Raw genomic sequence first — 10848 nt, forward strand, 5'->3', positions numbered from 1 at the left:
AAAGTTAGACAGAACCGTTAGAAATAATTGAAAAATTAATGGATTGGGGGCGCGGTGCAACACGTCATTTTTTTGGGTGCGCGGTGTAAAATGTCAATTTATTTAGGGGTAGGTTAAAAATTTCCCTTTTTCAAATGATTATTTTCAACATATCAATTATGTTGACATATTTTAGCTAGAAAATTTTATGATCAAGTACCGAAAACCCATCAAGAGATGTGTTGTACAAATTCTATATTGTTATTTTATAATTTCACAGCTCATAATTGCTTCCACTAAGATACCAGATTATTTTGACTATAAATATATGTCACTTGTATTGGTAACTTAAATAGAATAACAATCATAATCACGAAACTATAATCAATTTAAGATTGAGATTGCAATAAAATCAATGCCTATAAGATTTAATAAATTTAACAGTCATTTTAAAATTAAATTTCATACATAATTCAGTTCAATGTAGTTAAACAATACCAATAAATTCATATATGATTAAAACAAATTATTCAATAATTTTATTACATTTTAAATATAAATAATACGTCAATATTATTTATCAATTGCAAATAATCATAAGAACTTGTATTTATATTTTTTATAAATTCAGATAGTGACCATATAAATCAAATAATATGATTATACCGGCCTTAATGAAAATATTTATATAATAAAATATCTCAAGAATTTTATTAATATAAATAAATAAATAAATATGCTTTCATGAGTGCATTTTGTCCACTAGTAAGAAAACTTTTTCCTGTGAAATTGGTAGATGGAAACACTTGTGTCCCTACTAATATCTTCAAATCTTGACTTAAAAACACTGCCGGGCCTACTGGGCAGCTAAACAAAAGTGTTTTCTGGTTAGAAGAGCTGGCTTCCCGAAAATTGAAAATCATTATTGTACTTAAAAAAAAAAGAAAAAAAAAAGCAGGAAGAAGAAGGGGAATTTTTTTTTTTTGGTTTCAGATGTCGCATGCATGCAGAAAATTGCAGATGATTAAACTGATAACTGATGATTCAACCTTGCTATCTATGCGTTATATGAGGTTAGAGAAACTATCCATCTGGTCTGGTCAATGTTTCAAAAGAATAAGACAAAGGGCAAAAGAGAAAGCAAGTGGCCAATCAAGTATTCGAGTCTCAATTGGTACTCCAAAGAAAAGAATGATTCTACATCAGCATTAAGTAATTAAGTTTTCATTGGACACAAAACGATGCGAAGTCATACTCTATTCTAAAGAAAAAGTAAAGGGGTATGCGTTGTCAATTAATCTTTGGACATTTCCACGTACACTCTCTTCCATGTTTGATTCTATCTTACGCTGTCTTTCCCAATACCATTACTCTCTTGACAGATCTTGATGAGGTCTACAGTGACTAATCATTTCTCTTCGCTGTCTTCTTATTCTTGTTTTGCTTGAATCTTCCTTCAATTCTTCTGTTTGGATAGATGCCTTGTGGTTGGGTTCTGTCGACTCTTTCTAATACTGCTGGTTCAGGATTATCATGCATCCTAGAACGCCTATGGAATCCAGTCGAGAGGCAGATTATTTACCTTGTACGATATGGAAGCAACATAGGCGCCTTCAGGGAGCGAGCCAGAGACCTGGAAGCTAAGAAAACAGATGTTTTGCGGTTTGTGAAAGATGCCGAGGATAGAGGAGAAGAGATCAAAGCTGAAGTGCGGAACTGGCAAGTTCAAACCATTCAGTATGAAATGGATGTGGAGTTGCTGGAAGAAAAAATCCAGAAGAGCGAAGGCCGTTGCCACACATGGCATCTAGATTGGCGCAAACGTCATCAGTTAAGTAGAGTTGCAACGAAGAAGACTGTTGAAATTATTGAGCACATACGTCTGAGCAACTTCGAGAGCATATCCTTCCCTGCGCGCTCTGCGGATGTAAGGTCCATTCCCACACCTGAATTTGTTCCTCTGAAGTCTGCATTGGAGGTAATAAAGTCCGTTATGAAACTGCTGAAGGATAACAGCATCAGCATCAACATAATTGGGGTTTATGGCAGTGGAGGAATAGGTAAAACGACATTGATGAAACAAGTGATGAAACAAGAAATTCCATTTGATAAAGTTATATTTGTTAGGGTTACTCAAACTCCCGATGTGAAAAGAGTTCAGGATGAAATTGCTAGATTTCTGAACACTGAATTGGAAGGAGATGTTGAAGTGTTAAGAGCAGCTTTTTTGTCAGAGAGATTGAAGAGGCAAAAGAGGGTGCTCATAATCTTGGACGATCTATGGGGGAAATTGGATTTGGCAGTCGTGGGAATCCCTTATGGCGAAGAGCACAAGGGTTGTAAAATTATTTTAACTAGTCGATTTAAAGAGGTGTGTGATGAAATGGAATCAACCAATTATGTACAGGTTGAAGAACTCACCGATGAGGATAGGCTGATTCTGTTCAAGAAAAAAGCAGGACTTCCCGAGGGTACTAAGGCTTTTGACAGGGCGGCTGAAGAGGTTGTAAGACAGTGTGGAAAACTACCCAATGCAATTGTGATCATTGGGACAGCACTGCGTCACAAGCCTGTCCGTGAGTGGAATGAAGCTATTAAGAGAAAGAAAGCATCCACTCCAATTAATGTTGAAGGAATTCCAGAGGAAGTGGTTTTATGTGTAGCTCTTGGTTATGATCAATTAGAAACGGTGGCCAAAAGTTGCTTACAATTCAGTTGCCTGTTTCCTCCATATTACAGTGTCTCCATGGAAGAGTTTGTCATACATGGATTGGTGGATAGGCTGTTTCCCCAGGTTGGCCTTTTGGGGGAGGTTGGGAATAGAGTGCATCCGGTAGTTCTCAGGCTCATATCTTCTAGCCTTTTGTTGGAGGGGGATAGAGAAAGCTGTTTTAGAATTCACGATGACACACGGAAAGTCGTCAAATACATTGCAGCTAGAGAAGGGGACCATTTTATTGCTGAGCCAGGTATGAAAAAAGGCTGGCCAAGAGAAGACTTGCATAACTGTGAGAAGTTGTCGTTGATGGACGGCAATGTTACTGCACTACCTGATCAACCTAAATGCCCCCGGCTAACCACCTTGTTTCTGCAAAATAATCCATTTGCAGATATTCCAAACGCTTTCTTTGAGCATACGAGGGAAATCAAAAATTTAGATTTGAGCAGCACTAACATCTCATCACTTGCACCGTCACTTCCATGCTTGGAGAAATTGCGTTCACTGCATTTGGAGAATACTCATCTGAATGATGCATCTTTGATCAGAGAATTTGGTGAACTAGAGGTTCTTATCCTTAAAGGGTCAAGAATTGTGGAGCTGCCGAATGGAATTGGAACAGTGAGCAATTTGAAGCTCTTAGATTTGTCAAACAATCTGTTCCTCCAAGTGATTCCACCAAATGTGATATCAAAGCTATCTCAATTAGAGGAACTGTACGTTGGGAATAGCTTTGGTGATTGGGAGGTCGAAGAAACAGCGAATGGTCAGAATGCTAGATTCTCTGAAGTGGCGTCGTTGACTCGCTTGACTGTTCTTTACATCCATGTATCGAATACTAAAGTTCTGTCAGTAGATTTTGATGGTCCTTGGACAAATCTCAAAAGATTCCGTGTTTGTGTCAATGATGATTACTGGGAGATAGCACCCAAAAGGAGTATGCACCTGAAGAATTTATCAAACTCTATTGCCAGCTGGGTGAAGCTTTTGCTTGAAAAGACAGAATACCTAACTCTTACTCGTTCCAGCAATCTTCAAGATATTGGGGAAATAGATGTTCAAGGCTTCACAGGATTGATGTGTATGCATCTCCGAGCCTGCAGCATGCAACGGATTTTCCATTCTAATTTTTATCCAACAGTGCAGATTCTGGAAGAGCTCCATGTTGAGTACTGTTACTCACTGAAGGAAGTATTTTGCTTGGAGGATATTGAGGGTGAACAAGCTGGGCTCAAAAGATTGCGGGAACTTGTTTTGGTGGGATTACCTAAAGTTCTTACCATATGGAAAGGGAACCATTCAGTTGTATACCTCAAGACCCTCAAGTTGATGAAAGTGAAGGATTGTGGGAAGCTGAGATACCTCTTCTCCAGGACTTTGGCCGAGGGACTTGGTAACTTGGAGGATCTTTCCATCCTGAAGTGTGATCTCATGGAAGAAATCGTTTCGGTTGATGAAGCAGAGGTGGAACAAGGAGCTGCACAGGAAAGAAATGTGTCTAGTGCCCCGCAACCTATGTTCTTTCCGAACCTGAAAAAGCTTCTGATTGGTAAATGCAACAAAATGAAGAGAGTGTTATCACTGACAAATGCCCACAATCTAAAGCAGCTTGAAGAACTCACTGTGGCTAGTTGCAATCACATGGAGAGAATCATTACTGTATCTGATGAAGAAAAAGCTGCAGAGAACAAAAACGTTCTTCCAAAACTGAAGATCCTAGCGCTGGAAGATCTCCCAGAACTTGATAGTGTCTACAATGGCGAAATAGCGGCTTTGAGGTGGCCTTCCCTGGAAGAATTGAAAGTTTGGGACTGTCCAAAACTCATGAAACTTCCTCTGGATACTCGTAGCGCACCAAAGTTGGAAACATTTAAAGCACATTCAGCATGGTTTGAAAAGTTACAGTGGAATGAAGGTTACTCGAAGCTACGCCTGCAGCCACTCCTAAATGAAAAGTAGGCATAAAAATTCGGAGTTTTTTTTTTTTTTCTTTTTCCGTTGAATTACATCTATTGCCATGATTTTCATGACATCTTTAAAGCATGGTTCCCTTCTAGTAATTCATATTACCTATGGTTAGTTATAAATGTTTGTCAGCTAAGATATTTTACCTTTTTAACTATGCAGCTTCAAAGATGAAGAGATGAGGCGATAAAGTGTCTGGAAGAATGGACACGATATTATTTAACAAGGATTCCATGAACTTGTCTTCTTTTCCTTGTCTATGTAAGCTTGTGAGTGTGTGTTTTTGAATCATTTCGTTGCATTGCTACTGAACTTTAAGCATCTATATGTTTGCCTATGGCCTTGCTTTCTTTGTATTGTGTTTGATTACTTTGTGATGTATTACATAAAACGGTGTGATCATGATTTTCTGAATTCTATGTAATTTTATCAACGAAATAAAGATTGCAGTTGTCTTCACAATCACACTGCAGTAACACATGATAAAATAAGTTATTAGGGAACAAGTACATTCCCATGTTGATGAGATAAAAAACTGACTCATATGCATATTCAAACGCAACAAATGTACCTTTCGTTCCATGACAAATCACGAACATGCAGTAGCAAGTTTTACTGAGTTAACAAAACCTCTTTCATAATTTCTCTCAACCCAGATGAATGCATCATGTCTTGATTTCCTTTCTGCTCGACAGAATGCAAACGGCTGGTCGTTCTTGGTGGTTTCCTCGTATGAAGTTTCTGTCCCACTTTTTTTTTTTTGTTGGGTGGGGGGTTCTTTATTATTTACGATTAACATGTAGCTTTCAAAACGCTGATGTTGGTTATCCACGGAAAAAGGACCAAAAAAATATCTTTAATAACTCACAAGCAACATGTATTGAGACAGGATTACGGGAAATACCAGTGAATCCAATGCTGGAAAAGTAATAAAATAGTAATTAAACACAGTAATCCCACTAAGGCACCACCGCAATGTATTGGACATTTAAAAAAAAAAATCTGAATGTATTGAAAAGACTGCCTTATCTTCAAAGTTTCCAAATATATGAAGATTTAAGTTATTATCAATCTGATTTGTCCAAAACTCTCTCCAAACTCTGCTTGAACCGTTGAAGCTCGTGAATGAAAAGAGAGATGCCACAGCTCTCACAAGTTGTCCTAGTTTGCAAACCAATTTCCTCCAAGTCCAACCCGCTTGAGCTTGTCTAATACTGAACTAAAGGATGATCCTATGCCAACTCTGGAAAAGCTTCCACATCTTTAAGTGCTCAAATTGGAGCAGAACTCATATTCAGGAAGTAAGCTGGACTGTTGCTGCACCACTTTGCATCACTAGGAGCATGGTGAATGCTGAATGAAGACCAAACCGGAACAAATTTAGATTTCAATTGAAATTGCAAGATTGACTACAGTTTTTGACGTCTCCCTTTCTCCAATTTTACCCACACAAGTAAGGAGAATACCAAGAATCAGGATTTAATTCTTCAAACATTCATTAATGAATAATGAAACTCAATGCTTGGTTACTATGCTCTAAATTAAATAATGAAGGTTCTGCTCTGCGCAAGGAGTGGCTTAGCTATTGGTGTGACAGTCGGCAACTGTGAATGTCACAACTTGGGTGGCTTTTGCCATTCAAGTTGAGGATATGCACCAATGCAAAATATTGCTATTTATAGATGCTGGTGCAAACAGATTACTACTCAATAACATGAAAAAATCGTTGGCTACTAGCTACATGAAAAGCAATAGCAAATTGGGACAAAGCTACGCATTACAATATGAATTCTTAAAGCTCCAAAAGCGGCCAGGATATTACTGACATCATTCAGATAATTGAAGAATAAAATCTTCAAGGAAGTCTGTATCGTTGCTTGTATGTGAGCCCAACAAGTAAATAATTTATACCAAGGATATAAATTCCTAAAACATTGAACAACTCATCAGTATCATGATGGAACCTTCATATGAATATTTCACAGGGTTTTCTTAAGATAAACCTTTTGAATAAAATTTTAGGCAGCTAATAACCAAATATAATGAGGGGGGGGGGGGGGGGGGGAAGAATTTAGATAAGCAGTGATTCTAGGTAACAAGAGAGAAAACCTTACTCCAAAAGTCAATGAATACCGAACATGATCTCTGCTAGTCACAGTCCTAACAAAAGGATGGATAAAAAGGTTTCAAGATTTGGCATGGCACCAGTCCCCAATGTCCACACCTCTAGCCATTGCATTTAATTTTAGATGCACACTTTAAGTCATGGAAACCCACCCGAACCGCAGACAAACTTTCAGCCAAGATACAAGTTGTGCTTCAGATTTAAGGAATTGAAGATGTGATAGCCTTCCCAGCGTTGGCATGGATCATGTTTTAGTTCGGTATTAGACAAGCTCAGGTCAGTCAAACTTGGCGGAAATTGGTATTCAGCTAGGACAGATTGCAAGAGCTGAGGCATCTTGCTTTCATTCATGAGCTCGAAAGATTCAAGGCGGTTCAGTTTGCAACGGCTTTTCCAAAGCATAGATTGATAATAACTTAAATCTCCACATATTTAGAGACTTTGAAGACTAGACAGTCTGCCCAATATATCTGGGGTACAGCAGCAGGGTAGGCTGTGATGAGGTTGAGATTTCACAGAGGGTTGATATCTGGGTTGTTGGAATGAAGTGCAGCAAAGGATAAAGGTCCAGCAAAGAATGTTTTGAAGAAACCAAAACTTAATCATGTCTGCACAAACGGAAGGCAGTTTAACATTTTCCAATGATTCACCTTCTAGAGCTTCAGCAAAGAAAAGTGATGCACTCTGTCTGTTTCAGCCACTGCCCATGCCGTAAACACTCTAATACAAGAAATAAAGCATGCTTTGATTGAGCCTCCAGCTCCTCCCTTCTTCATTTCAACAAAGCCTCTATTGATTAGCCGTTCCAAGTACTCCCGCAGCATCACATGGCTCTGTGAACCACTTCAACTCTTTTGTTGCATGATGCGGGTAGTGAAAAGTATCAATGACCTACATTCATTATCAGCATCATGCAACAAAAAGAGTGAAAGTGGTTCTTTATAATTGGTTCGAACCCGCTCACATGGATGGGGAGAAGATTTGGTTCCCATCATACTAGACATATCTTTTATCCACGTTACAGCTGCTAAAAAATTGGAACAAAATCAGGCACAGGAAATATCAAAGTTGTTGCAGATTCATGTGTTCAGCAGCAGAAACAGACCATAAGAGAGTCAGGCCCATGAAATAAAATCAGATTGTGATAGCATAGACAGTCAATAACTGATACCAATCATCGAAATGTTGTCAACATTTCAATAAAATTACGAGTATATTTAAAAAAAAAAAATTTCCTGTGCATTTTTTCAGGTTACATACAAATAAGATCTGACCACTAGCTACAAACGAATAGAAGACAAAAAGCTTAACGGAATTAAGTTATTTCGTGAAACAATTCAAAAAAAAAAGTAAGATACAAATTCATTAAAAATTAAAAAAAAAAGTTAAATACCTCGCGCTCCCAAGAGAAATCAGAGTCTTCAAGATCTCTCGAGCGACAATGTGTCAGTAGTTAGGTTTACTTATGTGGGAGGCGATCATCTTTTCATCCGACGGTGAGCAGTCTATTGGGCTTGGGCCCAACATGAAATCACAGCTTAGGGATTAGTTCTTTGTTATATTTAGGCCCAAATAAGCCGAGTAGCCAACAAATGTGCGTACGGACAGAGAAGTCCCCACTTTCCCTTGTTTATATGAGAGTCGTTGTAACTTCCAGATGGCCTCTTTAACAAACTTATTTCAGCTGCACAATTTAAATGTATTAATATTACGAGGGACGAAAAATCGTACAAATCAAAGATGACCGAATCAGATACGATCATGTCTGTCTGAGCTTTTTGTATAGAATTTGAATTCGGTGTTGAACCTGTATTCAACTTGCATGTATAACAATATTTAGTCAAGATTTAATTAATTTTATATTCTAATCTAATACCTATAGTATCTTTAAAAAAAAATAACAAAAAGGTCAGCTCAATACTGAATCTCAATTCTTTTATATAAAAACCGAATAACCAAGCCTTTTAATTTACCAACGAGCGCGTAGATCAACTAGTATGAGGTTGTTCTAGCTTAACTAAGGTTCTCGGTTCGAGACTTGAGAATGCAGCTGCATTAAATACTTATTTGAAGAGCTTTGCCGCCCTAGTGATTTTATATTTGGATACCAGATGGTTTAATACACGAAAAAAAACCAAATAACCAAACATATAATATTAAGAAAACAAATTGAATCAAACAAATAACAATAACGACATTCCCATCACAAAGCTGCACTTGGACGACAGCTGCAATAAAGAATGAAAAGAAACGGTAGGAGTTCTTTGAGACTCTAGCAATGAAATAGTGGCGTGTCTTCCCGAGACATTGTCTGAAGATGTAGCGGAGACCACAATAACCCTGGTTTACACAAACACTACGCTTTTATGCGGCACAACTCTTCAGGATGCCTTCTTAAGGAAAGCTCACAAGGATTGAAAGTTGAGCAGTTGAGCTTCAGCATGTCTCTTGTCCACATTGTCCATTTTTCCTAGCCATAGCATTCAGATTTCACATGTCCACATTGTCCATTCCTCTGATTTTACCTGCACAACACTAGAAAAAGGTTGTGTACCACCTCGAACAAGAAATCTATCACAAAGCTTAATATCATCTGACCTTGTCGATCTTGGTATGTGTAAGTTCCACTTCAAACCATGCAAGTCTCGTCTTGGCTGGAATTTTAAAGACACACCATACTGTTACAGACCGCCCAAGTTGCTAGCCCAATTTGCCCACCAAGAGCCCAAGACAAGGTCAAGAGTGCTAGCTTGGCCCAATTCCAGAAACTTCTAGGCAACTTTAGCACATTTGAGCTTGTAAATACTCTAGAATACTCCACACATTTCCAGCACATGTAAATATTTAGAATTCTAGGCATGTGGTAGAATTCTCTAGAATCTCTAGAGCTTGGCAAGCCTCCCCTATAAATAGGGCATGTCATTTAGCATTTGAGCAACAAGCTTAGAGCAAGCAACTCAAACACTTGTAAATTCTCTTGTAATCTTTCATTCGAGTAATACAATTTTCCCCATTCGACTCCATTGCTCTCTTCTCTCTACCTCTTCGAAAACCTCTTGGCTTAGCTAGTCGAGAAACTCAAGACTTACTTAGCAACATTCGGCAAAGTTGTCTAAGTGCCGCACGGGTTTGCTGCGCAAAACACTCATCCCGTGACAATTGGTATCAGAGCTAAGGTTTGCACCCACGCAAGTTAGCTCACAAGTAATTGCCAACCCTTTGAATCCAGCACAAGAGGGCGTTGTTGCTGTGGATGTTCCGCAAAAACCAAGCCGCGGTCATGAGGGAGATCGTGCCCAAGGCAAGCGCGGCAACTCAGCATGGGTTCTCTCCAACGCCTCGGTGCACTCAATCGCCAATAGCTAGCACTCACGAAGAAAGGGCTTATGCATGAGCGTGAAGATAAACGGCCAGTCCGTTCGCGCTCTGCTAGACATGGGAGCGACGCACAACTTTGTGTCCGTAGATAAGGCCAAGCGCTTAGGCCTCAAGGCCACCAAGGAAGGAGGCACGATGAAGGCGGTGAACTCACCCGCCAAGCCAATTGCGGGTATTACACAAGGCATGCACATGACACTCGGTACATGGAGCAAAAAGTTTGACTTCTCCATCATACCCACAGATGGCTTCAAGATGGTCCTCGGCATGGAATTCTTCGACCAAGTCCATGCCTTCCCGCTGCTCGCTACGAACTCCCTAAGCATCCTCGACGGGAGCAAGGCATGCATGGTTCCCACCGAGCGTGGCAAGTCCGAAGAGAAGACACTCTTGGTCATGCAATTCTAAAGGGCTTTCGAGAAGGACCCAAGCTTCTTGGTCTCCATTCGGGAACTAAACGAGGAGTGAAATAGCGGAACCTCGCCAAGCCAAGTCCCTCCGCGAATACAAGCCGTCCTCAATGAGTTCAAGGATGTGATGCCTCCTGAACTTCCGAAGAAGCTCCCACTTTAACGAGAGGTAGATCATGCGATCGAATTGAAATAAGGCGTGAAGCCACCAGCCTTGGCGCCCTACTACATAGCGCCACCCGAACTTGAAGAGTTGCAGAGACAACTCAAAG

At 39.4% G+C, this 10848-nt stretch overlaps 1 protein-coding gene and 1 long non-coding RNA gene across 2 annotated transcripts; one reads left to right on the forward strand and one right to left on the reverse strand.

The window, feature by feature from the left end:
• The first annotated feature begins 979 nt into the window (after positions 1–979).
• LOC18054459 (putative disease resistance protein At5g05400) lies at positions 980–5077 on the forward strand. Its single transcript, XM_006452237.2, has 2 exons — positions 980–4653; positions 4826–5077. The coding sequence occupies exons 1-2, from the start codon at positions 1457–1459 to the stop codon at positions 4851–4853; spliced, it is 3225 nt and encodes a 1074-aa protein (XP_006452300.1). The 5' UTR covers positions 980–1456; the 3' UTR covers positions 4854–5077.
• Positions 5078–5481: 404 nt separating this feature from the next.
• Positions 5482–8223, reverse strand: LOC112095885. Its single transcript, XR_002904025.1, has 3 exons — positions 8182–8223; positions 6778–7815; positions 5482–6016 (listed from the first exon to the last, which is right to left on the reverse strand). It is a non-coding gene; the product is annotated as an uncharacterized LOC112095885 (long non-coding RNA).
• Between the last annotated feature and the right edge of the window lie 2625 nt (positions 8224–10848).

The sequence above is a fragment of the Citrus clementina genome, unplaced genomic scaffold (assembly GCF_000493195.1).
Source record: "Citrus clementina cultivar Clemenules unplaced genomic scaffold, Citrus_clementina_v1.0 scaffold_1, whole genome shotgun sequence".
In the NCBI taxonomy this organism is placed as follows: domain Eukaryota; kingdom Viridiplantae; phylum Streptophyta; class Magnoliopsida; order Sapindales; family Rutaceae; genus Citrus; species Citrus x clementina.